Source organism: Pollicipes pollicipes, unplaced genomic scaffold (genome assembly GCF_011947565.3).
Source record: "Pollicipes pollicipes isolate AB1234 unplaced genomic scaffold, Ppol_2.1 Scaffold_4002;HRSCAF=4701_pilon_pilon_pilon, whole genome shotgun sequence".
Classification (NCBI taxonomy): Eukaryota; Metazoa; Arthropoda; class Thecostraca; order Pollicipedomorpha; family Pollicipedidae; genus Pollicipes; species Pollicipes pollicipes.
In genome coordinates this window covers 2074241-2090206 of record NW_023596420.1, presented here as the reverse complement: position 1 = coordinate 2090206, position 15966 = coordinate 2074241, and the positions used below count along the sequence as shown (strand labels likewise).

Below are 15966 nucleotides of genomic sequence, written 5' to 3'. Positions count from 1 at the left end.
CCACGCGCATTCCTGTGGTCTTAGTCGACCAACTCGCAAGCATGAGCGTGGTGCATCGATAGACTACGAAAGACAACATACACAAACGCCTTCAAAGTTATTTTAAGCAATGAAATGCATGAACGTCAAATCCCGTCACTTTACTTCACGGATCATCGAACTCCCTGTGGGTGCTCTGCGAGCACATGTTTCTCTCTCTCTCTCTCTCTCTCTCTCTCTCTCTCTCTCTCTCTCTCTCTCTCTCTCTCTCTCTCTCTCTCTCTCTCTCTCTCTCTCTCCCTCCATTTTCACACGCACACCCACAAGTACGCGCACACACCCGCGCGCACGCATATGCTCACGCTTACTTCCGATGCCTCATCAACACACCAACACATCAGTAGTGCTAATGAGACAGGGACCCCGTGCCGCGGGCCCCGTCAGGCCGGTCTCCAGAGTCCACAGGAAAAAAATGCGTACCTTTTCTGCTCACCGCGCACCTAAACACGTTTGGTATCAAGGCGCGTTGCAGGACAGCGTCATGATGTGTCGTGATGGTTTTACAACCTCGTCCTCCACATCAATGACTGGTGGCGCCCCCCCCCCCCCCCCCCCCGGTGGTGCCGCCCTAACTCCTGGCCGCGGTGCGGTCAGCGGTGTGTCTGTGTGCACCTCCCGGGACCCCTGACCGGCATCCACATGCGTGTCGACCGCACGCCCTCCCACCGACCGGCGCGGTCAGGCCGCGCCGCCCGAGCACATTTAAACTCGTTAGAAGCAAATACATCTCCATATCAGCGATAGGTGGGCAGGCCCCCCGGACAGGCGGCGGCGCAGGGGGTGCTTTCCCGCCCCCACTGGTCGCCTGGCGGGGGGCGCCACCTCGCGGCGACCGGCTCCGGCCGGCATACACATGCACACACACATACACACAGACGTGGCCGGGCCTTACACCGGACCGGACATGGAGCGGCCCGGGACTGGTGCAGACAGGGCCATGGAGCGGCCCGAGACCGGCGCAGACGGGGCCATTGAGCGGCCCGGGACTGGTGCAGACGGGGCCATGGAGCGGTCCGAGACCGGCGCAGACGGGGCCATGGAGCGGCCCGAGACCGGCGCAGACGGGGCCATGGAGCGGTCCGGGACCGACGCAGACGGCGCCAGCCATCAGAACGGCCTTCGATACGCCTGTGGGTGAGTGGCGGCCACCGGCCCGCAGCCGCTTCGCGCAGTCCAAGTGGAACGATCGTCCGCTCACTGTTTCGGCGATCAACATGAGTTGGGCGATGAAGTGCGATTGCTCAAACCTCATCTGTGCGATTCTGACATCTAAATTTTCGCTCTATTTAGCCACGACTTGTACCGTTCTAGATATCATTGACTTCAGAAGGCTTTCTGGTATGACTGATCCGTTTAACGATCAGAGTTGCTTGAGGTTTTGAACTGCAGGGGCTTTGGCTAGGATAACGGTGAAGAACTGACCGTCGCTGACCCGGTCGTCACCTTTGACCTGTATGCATACATTGACGTTTAGCCGAGCCATTGGTCGCTAGGCCGTCTGGTTCATGCTTAGCTGTCTGATTTGAAGAGATTGGAGTTGTTAAAGTCGTGATTAAGTACACACAACGAAACAAATGCCTGCTGCCATCTTAAAACTGTGCTGCTAGACTCTGTGTGGCGTTCAGCAACATCCATTATTATTTATCATTTCTTCCATCTCGTTGTCAAATCCGTTATTGTAAAGAAAACTTTTCACGTTTGCCTTTTGGATGAGTTGGCCGGAGTGTGCCACACAAGAACGCATTGTCAAACCTCTTTAAGGCGTGAAATATCCCAATTTCTGACTCTGAGGATAACTTTTCTCCCATTTTTTCCATCGCGCGCTGCGTAAAACCGACGTCATTTGATTAAGAATGCCATGATCAGCAACCGACCACCTTCCACCAACCGCCGCCGCCGTCAGTGGTTGACAGAGAACGGAGATCAGATGGCTTACACAAGCTTCGTACGAATGAAACCAATATGGCCTGGGCTGGGACTGTTTGATCGGCATGGGATCGAAGCAGATATCCCTTTCCTGTGGCGTCATTTTTTGTCCATCTTATTCCGTCGCGCGCGATCCTTTCGCGGGCTTTTCCAAATACACCCCACTCACGTTAAGTCCAGAAATCATACTCGTTGGCACAAATGTTGACAAAGCGTCGTACATGTGAACGGAAAGTTAAAAATCGTGACTTGTATGGAACGTGCCGGGAATCAGATGACTTAAGAATAACGTCGTATCCAAAAATGAGGGGATGCAAATGCAAGTAAAAAAAAGTATTATCACACGAAAACGTCTAAAAATCACCATGACGGGTCGAAACACGCGCACATTTCGAAAGTTGGGTTATATAACACGCCTAAATAAGCAAGTCACCTTATAGCGAGATGAAGTACTACAAATGAGTTAGCCATGCGCTACAATGACAACTCTATCACAGTCAGTCCGGCAGTGACTCTGACGTCATAAAAAGGTTCCGTGGCGTTATTAAAAGGTGACGTGCTGGGGGACATGTTTATTCAATACGGAAATTTTGTTTTCTAGAGCAGCCATTTGCACTGCCTCCAAATCTTCAACAGTGGAGCATTTGCTTTAAGCCCTGGCCATTGAAAGTGCCCACAGCCATTTACATTGATATTTACCTTCATCTCACTGCAGCCTCGTCCACGTGGTGGTTGTTGTGCACCTTGTCGCACAAGAAAAAATCACGCACAGTGCACAGAGATACACACATGCGCGCAGGTGGAAGCAGTTTCAGTCGATGAGTAAGCTGTTTAAAACAACCAAGAACGCCCGACGCGAGGGGGGGGGGGGGGCGGCCGCCGCAGGTAGCCGGTTCCGCGCGGATTCGGGGGCGTGCGGTGCCCGGCACACCTTCAGGCAGTCCCGGTGCTGTACAAGATCTGCGACGCTACGCCAGCCGAGCGCTTCCAGAACGGATGAAACGTGATCGCTGCGGCGAGTACCACTCATTGACCTGGGTGCGAAGCGCATCACTTATGCACTCTGCCTAAGTGACGCTCGGACACCAGCCAGCCGGTCCCTGTCTGGTCTAACACGCACACGGATGGCCGGTTTGATATCCTTCGCTCGGGTGAGGGGTCAGTTTGACCCCCACCCGAGTGAAGATCCGGGTCTCTTAGTTCCCCTAAGATGGCAGGAACTAAGAGAGTTAGAGAAACCAAATTTACAGGGTGTGTTGCCTATACCTGAACTCCCTTAGGTCAAAGTTTTAGGTTTCTAGGTCATGGCCTACGGGTCAAATAAGGTCAAGAAGGTCAATCTCCAGACTGGTGTCAGAAGTGCTCCCAGAACTTTGATACCTGTTTTAAGCAAAAGGTCACACTTTCATTTAAGGTCAGTGACCTTTTTTGACCCTTTGAAGATCCTGGTGACCAAAATCATGCTAGACTGCTTTGGGCTTTGCGTGGGAATAAGCAACAAAGATTACGCTTGGCAGTATGTTCCAAAAAACAAAATGTTGACCTGTGTCAATTTAGATCGGTGACCTATTTTGACCTTTGAGAAGCCCATGGAAGATGTAGAATGCGATTCCATTATCAACAAATTCCAAATGAGCACCAGAAACTACTCCATACAGCAAGCCCTAGAGTGATAAAACATATTGGTTTTGACCTTGGTCTGGCCTTCAAAACTGACCTTGGGTCAACAGAATTTGTTCGTTCAATTATTGCATTGCCTAAGAAAGTATCTGAGGGATGTATGACTTCGTCGAACGCTCCGTCGTTGCATCAGATAAAGCAATTTCCTGGAAATTGACTTCGCGCAGAATCCATGGCCTACCGTTGATCTACCGTAGGCCAGCGACCTTACAAGGCACATCTAAATTTTTGGCCCCAAACGATCCGCTATTCAATTGCCTACAGCTGCGCAACATTGGCGCAGCGCGCCGCGCCGTTCGGAAACCATTCTGAAAAAATTCGGGGTCAACTTGGCCCTCACCCGAGCGCGTGTAAATGGACAAGGACCTTACTTGGTACCAAAACGGAAATACTAAAAAACCCAACAGGCGGGATCAGCATGTCTGTTTGCATTCTTTTGTGTGTGCCCACGCCTCCCAATCTTGAGTGCCCCCCCCCCCTTCCCCTCGAATGTTGATTTCCCTCTCCCCAATATTTTTTGTGCGGAATATTACAAAAGCATCGGGAAAAGCTGACACATCAGAAGACTACCTTTGTTCCTTCCTCATAGTGGCGTCGCCATGGAGAGTGCAGCGGGGTTACTTGAGCCTGCAACCTCAAAACTAATTCGTTAATTCCTGGGTAGCTTCAGACGTTAACGGTGAGCCATTTAACACTTACGGTTTTTTGTTTTGCCTGTCAAACGTGAGCCCATACGCTTTTCATCCACAAACCAAATATGACCTTAACGCTACTAATTCACCCGCTACATGGTCTCTTATGGCAAGAGAAATTTGGTCCCTCCACCCATGGTGGGCTACGAACCTGGCATTGTTTTACTTGAAGTTGAAAACCAAGTGTTTTATGGCAACTCTTCATGAGAAAACAAAATTGGGTAAAACAATCGTTTGACATGGCATCGTTAGTCCAGATTATAGGTCCAGTTCAGCTACAAAATGAACAATACAGAGGACGCTCATTTCTCTGAGACGGATTTTTAATCTGATTCCGTGCTGAGCGTTCTCTATTGCCAGCGCTCCGAGCGCAACATCCTAGCTTTAGAATGCATTTTGAACGGATCGATGTTGCCCCGGTCCGTTATCGAAATAGCACGAAAGGACTTTTGTCGCACCATGCGACTTCACGACTTCGGCTGTCCTGTGACCAGGCTGATGCTAGCAAACCAAAGGCCAAATGGTCCTCTTTGAAGAGCCATATCCAAACCCTCATTCTGGAAGGCGCACCTGCCACCACGCGTTCCGCTACGTCACGGCTGCGTTCAGTATAACTTCAGCCCTCTACCCAAGCTGGGCTTCCGCCTCGACGTTTAACGTTCTACGCGACAATATAGTTCTTTGTGCGAACATTTTACACACTGCAGCCAACTAGCTCGGAGAAAGGCGATGTCAACAACCTACCCCTTTACTAACTATATTTTTCAAGAGATATCACCAGTGACATAGAAAGCAATCAATCATAGTTAACGGGAATACCCCACATTTGAAGATATTGAAGTACAGACAGTAGTATTAGCCTTATTCCTTGGAGAAAAACCTGGAGAATAGAGATATAATTGGGTTAGTATTCCGGCAACATGCCTGCACCAAAACAATAGCTAAAGTGAATTCAAAATTGCTTGGCGATGATCCTACTCGATTTTTCAGTTTTTTTAAAGCAAGCCACATTTTTTATAGGACATCAACATTTAGGGAATTAAACGAAGAGCGACCGCCAGTAATTGCCACGTTACAGTGTCTAGCTAAGAAGTAGAATGCGCGAACATACGTGTACATGCAAAATAACTCAAGCAAATAGGCATACATCACACATGAAGGCACATATCGCGTTCGCATAATCGGCCATGATGAGCCCTGTACGTTAAGATTTGGTCGCCAACTTTTTATAACAATAGATTCATTTATTTTCCTGTCTGGGTGGTCCTGTCTCTGTGGATGACTTTGAGCTCTAAAAGGGGCATAGTGTCCATACTTCCCTCGGTTTCAGCTTAAGCGCGTGTTGCCAAAAAATGGTCACCGAAAGGGGTATTCCCTGTCTTGTATGTAGCGTTTCGCTGGTGTTCGTTATATCTCAAACCCTAGGGTGCATGGACTTCCCGACATAGACTATGTCCCTCCCATGTTTTTCACGCAGTTTACACCTGATTTCGTAAACCACGTCTTTTTGCGCGCAAACCCCTTGAAACCCCAGAGCTGCATAAATGACATCTGTTGCCACCCGGGCACTTAGGCTTCGATATGGAAGATTTCACCGGAGACTTTTTAAGCTTATTGTAGTTTTTCCAACCTATGCGTATGCGTAGTTTTTATTTTTTACAATGGGTTTGATTTTCCAAAGCAAATGCTCATCTATGTAAGGTAGCATTAAGAATCCGTCTTCCGGTAGGACGTGTTCCCACCACCTGCCACTCATCCCCCTACGCGCCCTAGACCTTTTTACTTCCTCCAACATTCTTCCTAAAAGTTGCGGAGAATATTCGCTGCCCAACAGCAAAGACCATATCTTGTTTACGTTCTTTCTTTCCATTTCACCACTTGATAAGTTATTTAGAGCCCTCTGGAACATGTAACAAATTATGTTGTGCTTAGTGGAAGTTAAACGCGTAGATGCACAGTGCAAAATGATACCAGAGTTGGTGGGCTTAATAAAGAGCTCTGTTTCCAACGTTGTGCCGTTATTCCTCCTTTCCACCGTCACTAGCGTATCCAAATATTGGACCTCCTTTCCGCCCCCTGAATGCTCCATCATAAAAGTTTTATTTGGATGCTGGTTGTTCATGAACTCTAAAAACTCTTCAAGGGCACGCTGTCCGTGCGTCCAGACCACAGAATAATCATCGATATGTCTAGCTAAGAAAGTTGGGTTTAATGGGCTGGTGGCCAGAGCCTTCGTTTCAAATTGGTCTAAAAATATTATCGCCAGAGGAGGAGCGCATGGGTTCCCCATTGCTATTCCCATTTTTGTCGGTAGAGGTCATCTCCGAACGACAAAACATTATCCAGGAGACACTGCTCTTAAAGACCGCAGGCATCCTCTTTTGGCAGACCGAAAGCATCAATTTCATGGAAATGCTTGTCTACCTTGGCTTTCACGGCAGCGATAGCCTCATTGACTGGTATGTTGCCATATAAATTGACATCTACACTGAAGAAAATGCTGTTGCTGGTAACCCTTCTGTTTGCGAATGATAAGAAGCCTTTTTTAAAGGCTCTGGTGTCCCACAGATGAGTGAGAACAAGCCTCAGGAGCTGGTTATGTATTTTTTTTTCTAAAAGACACGAAGTCTTTCTGTAGGACCACCGCACGCAGATATGACAGATCTAAGGGGCACCGCAGGTCTGTGATCTTGAGAAAGCCTATAAAATACAGGAGTTCTACTTTGTTAAGGCATCAAATTTTTGATGGTTTTGTCCGAACGTTTTCCGCTAACTGTGCTGTTTAATGTTCTTTTTGTTTTAACTCTACCTGACGGACCGGGTTCATATTCAGTTTTTCATAGCTGTCGCTGTCGTTAAGTATAGCCTCAGCCTTGTTATCATAAGCTAGCCTGTCTAAGATTACAAAACCGTTACACTTATCGATCTGTTTAAGTATGATATCATCATTTTTGCTAAAGGCCTTGCGCTGATCTGCAGTGACATTCAGTTTGCCTACTGTATGGTTTTTTAACGTGCGCAGTACGTCATCCTTCAATTTCTGTAGGCTGACTTCTACTTCATCACTGGAAGGTTCCGGAAGTTCTTACCGATGTCTGGAAATGTAAACGACAGATTTGGGATGCGACGTCGATGAGGCTGATCTTTGTTGCGATCTTCTGCGTCTTCCCTACCGAGGCCACAATGTTTTCTTAAAAACGGATTCTTAACACTACCTTACAAAGATGAGCATTTTCTTTGGAAAATCAAACACATTGTAAAAAAATCAAAACTGGGCGTACGTATAGGTTGGAAAAACGACAATAAGCTTAAAATGTCTCCAGTGAAATCTGCCATCTCGAAGCCTAAGTGCCCGGGTGGCAACAGATGTCATTTATGCAGCTTTGGACTTTCAAGGGGTTTTCGCGCAAGAAGGCGTGGTTTACGAAATCAAGTGTAAACTGCGTGAAAAAACATGGGAGGGACACAGTCTTTGTCGGCGAGTCCATGCGCTCTACTCGTTTGAGATATAATGAACACCCCCGAAGCGCTAAAAACAAAACAGGGAACATCCCTTTCGGTGACCCTTTTTAGGCAACACACGCTCAGGTCGAAATCGAGGGAAGTATGAACCCTATGCCCCTTTTAGAGCTCAAAGTCATCTACAGAGCACAGGACCACCCAGACAGGAAAATAAGTGAATCCGTTCTTATAAGAAAAAGTCGGCGACCAAATCTTAACATACAGGGCTCATCATGGCCGATTATGCGAACGTGATATGAGGCTTTACGTGTGATGTGAGCTAGCTTAAAATCGTTTGCACAAGTAAGTGATGCCTGACGCGTGATACGCGATGCCTGTTCAATCGAAATCGTTTGCTTGTATAATTGATGCGTCGACGTATGATGCCTGTTTACTTCCACTCGCTTGCTGTTTGAATGAAACGTGTGCGTGATGCCTATTTGCCTGAATTCTTTTGCATGTACACGTATGTTCGCGCCTTCTGATCCTTGGATAGACACTGTACTGTGGTGATTACTGGCGGTCCCTCTTTGTTTGATCCCCTGAATGTTGGTGTCCTGTAAAAAAATTTGGCTTGCTTTTACAACAAACAACAAAGCTGAAAATCGAGTGGGATCATCGGCGAGCAATTTTTAATTCACTTCAGCTATCGTTTCGATGAAGGCATATTGCCGAAATATGAACCCAACTATATGTCTATTCTCCTGGTTTTCTCCGAGGAACAAAACTAACATTACTGTCTTATATAACCCTATTTCTCTGTTAAGTAAATATGTTCCTCAATACACACACACACACACACACACACACACACACACACACACACACACACACACACACACACACACACACACACACACACACACACACACACACACACACACACACACACACACACACACACACACACACACACACACACACACACACACACACACACACACACACACACATACACATTACGCACAGTGGCGCATCAAGTCATCAAGAAAATGCTTCACATGTGCCGATGAACCTAAACAAATCAGATCGGAATGTCCGGCAACCATACGGGACATGTATTCGACACTTGTGCGAAACTCCACCAAGTGGACACTCATCCCACTCATGGCTCATGCATGTGGCCTCGGATCAGTGGGGTGTCACGAGGCTGCGAGATAAAGCGAGAGTTAAGAAAGAGGGGGCTGCTACTTCTCTCAATTTTCCACGGTTATTGAACATGATGCTGCACTAGAAACGCACGAAGCAAAGTGTAAAACTTAGTCACTTTTTCTTGCTTGATCTATGCGAAAATAAACCGGGCTCCAACAGCTGGCTCTGGTCGCGAGGCCATCGGAAGTTCAACGATTGCACATTTAACCAGACTTTCAGACTTCAAGGGAAAAGTGCTCCTCCGTGTACAGCAGATGCTGCTACCATTTAGGCACACGCCCGGGTGGGCGGTTAGATATCCTTTGCTCGGGTGGGGGATTAATTTTACCCCCCTGAGATCTCAGAAACTAAGGGAGCTAAAGACACTAAATTCACAGGCTGTCCTTGAGCTGTACGTGAACTCACTTAGATTCAGGGTTTGAGGTTCCTGGTTCATGATCTTGGGCCAAACAAGGACAAACAAGATTAATTTTCAGATTGGTTTCCAGGAGCCCCTGGAACCTAGTTAACTTGTTCTAAGCAACAAGTCGCATGCTCATCTAAGGTCGGTGACCTTGTTTGAGCTTTTGAAGGTCATGGTGACCAAAATCACACCAGTCCGCTTTGAGCTTTGCATTTTGATAAGCGACAGATTGCGCTAGGCAGTATGTTCCTAAGAACAAGATGTTGGCGTGGGTCCTTCTAGGTCAGTGACCTGGTCTGACCTTTAAGAAGTATATGGAAGGTGTATTATGTGTTTCCTGTTATCAATAAATTCGAAATGAGCACCAGAGACCGCTCCATACAGCGAGCCTTAGAGTAATAAAATGAGGCTGATTTATAGAGTAATAAATGAGGCTCAGTGACCTCGGTCGGTCTGACGCTCATAAATGACCTTGAGGTCAATGCAATTTGTTCATTTAATTATTTTGTTGCCTAAGAAACTATCTCAGAGATGTATGACTTTGTCGTACACACTCCGCTGTTGGATCTGATTCAACTATTCCCTAGAGATTGCCTTTGCTGAAACTATGGTCTGACTTTGACCTGCCCTAGGTCAGTGACCTTACAAGATGCGTCTAAATGTTTTATACCGGACGATTCCGCTATTTGATTGCATACAGCTATGCAAAATCGGCGCAGCTGCGCCGAGCTGTTCGAAAACCATTGCGGAAAAACTTTCTGGGGAGCGATTTGACCCCCTACCCCAGCGCGTGTTGATAATAAGCAATCTTGCGCATTTAACCCAAACTTATTTTGTGAGCTGGTCATTCAGGACTTAAATGCCGATGAAGAACTAGCTCTCACGAAATCAAACTGTCTTAAATGATATGAAATACATCTATTTAACGGAAATTACCATCACCTCAGGCGTGCAATAGCGACTTAGAATTAAGTAAGCATTCGATGATCTTATTGATAGCACGTGCACTTGCAACACCACAATTGCAAAAAAAAACTCATCCTACCGTTATTTGCACAGCAAATTTTAGGCATCTAATCAAAGCAGATTGCTTTTAGCATCGATCCGATACCCTACTGGTCGATGTGAACTGTTCATTATGAGTTATTGAGTACCATTGAGTGTTGTTGGGCATTTTTGATGACGATTATGTATATTGCAACTGTTGATACCACGACCTAGTTGCGCTTAACAATTGTGTTCCGACACCAGACCCAGATCAAAATTACCGGCCAATCGGCAGCAATGCAATGCATGCACCACATGTGGCAGATACTGAACTATTGGGACTATGTATTTAGCCATAAAGTTAGATACATACTGCGATAGAACGTATATCTCTTGCCGACAGGTGGGAGAAATGCCATCGGGTATTGCCCTCTCAGCAGCATCTCGTGGATCACGTGACCGCGGAGCACGTGCAGCTGGCCAGCAACACCTACCGCTGCCTGTGGCAAGGCTGCTCTCGGAAGAGGCAGGGTTTCAATGCCAGGTCAGTCAGCATACAGATGGCGCGTCTCCCTGAACGGCCCGGAACCATTCTGTCCAGGGTTCATTTAGATAATGTTCTGAAACTACGACTTTTGCATCCGGGTACAAAACACGCACAAGGGCCTCATATGACTTTGTTAAAGGTGCTGAGACTGTTGATTCAGTAGCAGTGGACTGGTCGTGCGTCGTTTCTGTATTTGCTTTCACGGGGGATTCTGTTTGCACGACATATTTGTAGCTGTCCCGAGACAGTACTCCTAACGCGGGTCGGTCGTGTTGAAGCACTGCGTCTAACCTTTTCCAGATATAAAATGTTTGTGCACATCCGAACACACACCAAAGAACGCCCCCACGTCTGCCTGGATTGTGGGAAGGGCTTCAGCAGGCAGGAGAATCTGAAAATTCACAAGCGCTCACACAGCGGTACGTACCTTCGTTCTCATGACATGCGTGCTGGGCTCGGGGCCTGCCAGCCAATTCCGTCACCTGGCGGCGACAACGCTGCCGGTGATCAGAAGGATAGCCCACCAACTTCATCTCGCTTTTATCACAAGCATGGCTGATGAGTGTATGTTGAGGCTAGCATGAAGCCATTGCATATTGCTGGTTAATACAAGTACCCAGGTCCGGTCTCCAAAGTTGGACCTACCGCGGTCGCTGCTCGGAAATAATTGTGTATGACATGAACTGCGTGACATAATGTGACCGTTTAAAATCATGCTTGAACACGAAAATTGTGGCGTTAAGCCGCCACGTTTTGGGCTTTTCTCGCATAACATGAAGAGTACAAGTGGGATCTTGTGCGTCTCCAGTTCATTCATTATCTATATCTACGGTTTAAACTGCCAAGTGATGTCCGAGATCGTCATTTAGTCTCTGGAGTATCGCCACGGATTTCTTTATAAGGGAGAATTGAGTCTAGCTAGAAAACCGCGTTCTCGTAATGCAGTAGCTGAACAGATACTGACCACTTTCATAAAGACTGCAAAAAGACCCGGATGAGTTGATCGCTGTCAGCTGGGTTGGCAGCAAATGAAACACTATTTGGAATGAGCAGTACTGCGTCGGTTTGAACGAGACAGACGACGAATGTGAAGCTGGTAGCAAAAATTACCCCCACACTTTTCGTCTACATAACTGCTCTAATATCCTTCATTCTACCGTTTTATAGACCCGTATTTCACATTCGACCGCGTCTTTCCAGCATATATTATATCCTTATCATGTAGATCTTCGTTCTCCAAAATGATGTCGAGATGGTCTACTGAGTTGGCGCATTGTCTAGAATAGTACAAGACTATCAGATAAGCAAAAATTTGCTGAAGTGAGGAGCGCCACGCATCGCCTGGACAGTCCTGCTTCCCTGTAAGTCATGGCCATTGAATTAAAGCCATTGGAGGCGTCTCAGCTGTGGACAGATGTGGGAGCGCCCGGTCAGCTGGGTGGCGACAGCCTGCCGGACTGGGATGGCCAGATGACAGGGTCGCGGGTGTAGCCGGGATGCTGGACTGGGATAGCCAGATGACAGGGTCGCGGGGGTAGCCAGGCTGCTGGACTGCGATAGCCAGATGACGAGGTCGCGGGGGTAGCCGGGCTGCTGGACCACGACGGCCAGATGACGGGGTCGCAGATGTGGCCGGGCTGCTGGACCGCGACGGCCAGATGACGGAGTCGCAGATGTGGCCGGGCTGCTGGACTGCGATGGCCACATGAGGGGGCTGAGCAGGTGGACGAGCTGCTAGAGGGCTCTCAGCTTTACTAACTCTGCCGGGAAGATGCTGGAGGCTGCACGCGTGGGCCGCGAGAAGTGCGGCTGACGCTGCTGGTGCGTCTGGCCGACGGTATCCACCGGCAGTGCGGCATTATTGACCCCGCCCGACGGCGTGTCACGCGCATGGGTGCGCAGTGCATGGCAGCAGTGTCAGATAAGGTGCACAAGTCAATACCAGGTCACGAAGCCGCGTCAACTGGTATTTACGACCAGCCGGAGATCGCCAGTCTGCCCCATGTGCTCTGATTGATGTACAACTTGCAGACGATTACAAGGTATCTCATGACAAGTTACCTTTTTTTTTAAAAGCCGATGCGACCCAAACCGGCGTTTCCCGCCGTTGTTCAGCGACTCGGTCGCGCCTCCGCACGGATCTGACACACCACCCTGACGTCATCTCATTCTGTCACCAACTGTCCGGTGCATCTCGGTTCGGTCACGCCCCTGCACGGATCAACGTCCGCCCCATACTGACACACCACCCTGACGCCATCTCATCCTCCGTCACCAACTGTCCGGTGCATCTTGGTCGGTCACGCCCTGCACGGATCGACGTCCGCCCTAGACTGACACACCACCCTGACGCCATCTCATCCTCCGCCACCAACTGTCCGGCGCATCTCGGGCGAGTCTGCCCACCGCTCGGCCGCGCTGGACGCGCAGCACCCGCGACCGCGGACGAGCAGTACACCTCCGCAGTGGCACCATCCGTGTTCAGGTGCACGGTCCAGGGGCATGTTCGGTGGTGATGCACCCGCGGGTGGCGAGCGGCGCCACTGTGCGCCGGCTGCTGCCCACCGGCCCACCGTCTCGCCTCATCCGCATTGGGCAGTTTCAGGGAGCGAGGTGGGATGGTGTCAGAATGGTGTGCTTTGGAAGGCGGAGACGTCGATACGCGTAGACGCGGCCGAGTTGTTTACCTGCGCTAGGAAGTTGTCAATTTCACACATCTGTTTCTCAGGCAGGAGATATCGTTACTTAAAGCAAGTTGCCTCCATCAATTATCGCTGGGCTTTCCTCTGAACAAGCTCTCGGCTTCCCGCCATTGCACTGAGCGTATTACGGCGGTTTAGAGCCCATCGAAGTCTGCTGGTGACAGAAATTGTGCTTACGTACGTCAGACGCGAATAACTCGATGATCATATTTTTGCTGGCCTTGAGCACAGCATAGGTCAATGAGGGGGAGCCTCCTGCGACGTTTCTATGGCATCATGCAGGCTAAGGTGACCTTGAAATAGTCCTCATGAAATAGTCTGCACAAGTTTGCGGGTGTCAGGCTCAGAAACCAGAGGGTTTAAGTCTCAAAATACGTAGTGCTGAGAACTCAACTGAATAATCTTTTAAACTGTGATCTTAGTTTAAACACCCATTAAAATCTGGAAGGCTTCTTTCAGCAATCAACTGCAACCCAGTTTGAAATGTTCAATGACATCGATCAGCTTGCTGCATCTGGACCTAGGTACTGAGAGGGTGCGCACTTTCAGGTGAGAAGCCGTACGCCTGCACGCACGAGGGCTGCGACAGAGCGTACTCCAACTCATCGGACCGCTTCAAGCACACCCGCACGCACCTGGTGGACCGGCCCTACGGATGCCGCTTCCCAGGCTGCTCCAAGACCTACACGGATCCCAGCTCTCTGCGCAAGCACATGAAAGCGAACGGTCATTGTCGGCCGACCTCCCTGCCGAACGGTCGTCAGTCGACCTCCCCGTCAAACGGTCACTGTCGGCCGACCTCCCTGCCGAACGGTCGTCAGTCGACCTCCCCGTCAAACGGTCACTGTCGGCCGACCTCCCCGCCGAACGGTCGTCAGGCGACCTCCCCGTCAAACGGTCACTGTCGGCCGACCTCCCCGTCAAACGGTCACTGTCGGCCGACCTCCCTGCCGAACGGTCGTCAGTCGACCTCCCCGTCAGACGGTCACTGCCAGTCGCCCTCCCCGTCAGACGGGCACTGCCAGCCGTCCTTCTCGTCAGACGGTCACTGCCAGTCGCCCTCCCCGTCAAACGGTCACTGCCAACCGTCCTCCGCTTTGAGCCGCGACTATCAGCCGCGTTCCCCGCCAAACGGCCGCTATCAGTCGTCCTCCCCTTCAAACGGCCGCTGTCAGTCGCCCTCCCCATCGAACTGTCACTGCCAGCCTCCGCTGGCTACCTCCTCGTCGCCTGGTAGTGAGTCCAGCGGGGTCAAAAATGTTTCCTGCAGACGGAGGGTGCTGACAGCGGCCATCGGCGAGTCAGCCGCCGGGCTTCCCATGCTGGCGCCACTTGCGTGCGAGCCCAGCAGCTGCGCGTGCGGGAGGATGCAGCCGCAGCTCCGCTGGCTCTGGCACCCCTGGATGCAGCACGTGAGCAGCTTACTTGGTGCGCCGACTGTGTTCTGTCCAGTGCTGAGCGAAGAGCGACCACCGTGTCCGGCACCACTCGACCTGAGCCTGCCACCGACCTGAGACTGTCACCTAACCGAGCCTGCCACCGACCTGAGGCTGTCACCCACCCGAGCCTGCTACCCAGCCAAGCCTGCCACCCCGTAAGCCTGCCATATACCTACGCCTGCCACCGATCCGAGGCTTTCACCGACCTGAACCTGCCACCCTCTTGAGCCTGCCACCCACTCGAGCCTGCCATCCACCCGAGCCTGCTACCCTCCTGAGCCTGCCACCCACCCGAGCCTGCTACCCTCCTGAGCCTGTTACGCTCCTGAACCTGTCACCCACCCGAGCCTGCTACTCACCCGAGCCTGCTGCACTCCTGAGCCTGCCACCGCCTTCACCAGTTACTCATTAAGATTGGCACGTACTGATCTGTGTCGCTGCCATGGTGCAGTGATCGTTACGAGCGGTCTCACCTGGGATCGCCTGGCGATGGCCAGTGTCGGCTCCGGACATCCAGCGAATTCGTCAGGCGGCTCGGTCTTAGCGACTACGGTCAATGTTTTGTGCTGATTTACGGCACCTTTACAACTTATATTGGTACATGATATTGGTGTTTATGTTGTATTATCAGTGTGGTGTTCTTTCCCTGTACTATTTTCGTTTCTCTTTTAAGCTACGCCGTTTTAGAGCCATAGCACGTTGAGCAAGATGAGAGTGATGCGTAAATGAGCCTCGGTTGCCTTTGCAATACAGGAATGGCCTCGATCCGCGCTTTGCTGACTGAGCTCACAAGCGCTGTAAGCTTGGCTGGGAACTCATGGTGCTGAATCCAGCCTGAAGCCGGGACATTATGCCCCCCCCCCCCCCCCGGTCTCGCTTGCCTTTCACAACTCCCTCG

General features: G+C 50.1%; 1 protein-coding gene across 1 annotated transcript; it reads left to right on the top strand.

Moving 5' to 3' along the window:
- The first annotated feature begins 1042 nt into the window (after positions 1-1042).
- On the top strand, positions 1043-15143 carry LOC119093381 (zinc finger protein GLIS2). The gene is made up of 5 exons (XM_037216337.1): positions 1043-1173; positions 10784-10924; positions 11228-11346; positions 14179-14526; positions 15082-15143. The coding sequence occupies exons 1-5, from the start codon at positions 1043-1045 to the stop codon at positions 15141-15143; spliced, it is 801 nt and encodes a 266-aa protein (XP_037072232.1).
- The last annotated feature ends 823 nt before the right edge of the window (positions 15144-15966 follow it).

Bases quoted from the DNA above. Each gene is read 5' to 3' on its own strand.
- LOC119093381 (XM_037216337.1), top strand. From the start codon at position 1,043: ATGGAGCGGTCCGAGACCGGCGCAGACGGGGCCATGGAGCGGCCCGAG. The intron at 1,174-10,783 runs GTGAGTGGCGGC...TCTTGCCGACAG, and splicing joins GGCCTTCGATACGCCTGTGG to GTGGGAGAAATGCCATCGGG. The intron at 10,925-11,227 runs GTCAGTCAGCAT...AACCTTTTCCAG, and splicing joins AGGCAGGGTTTCAATGCCAG to ATATAAAATGTTTGTGCACA.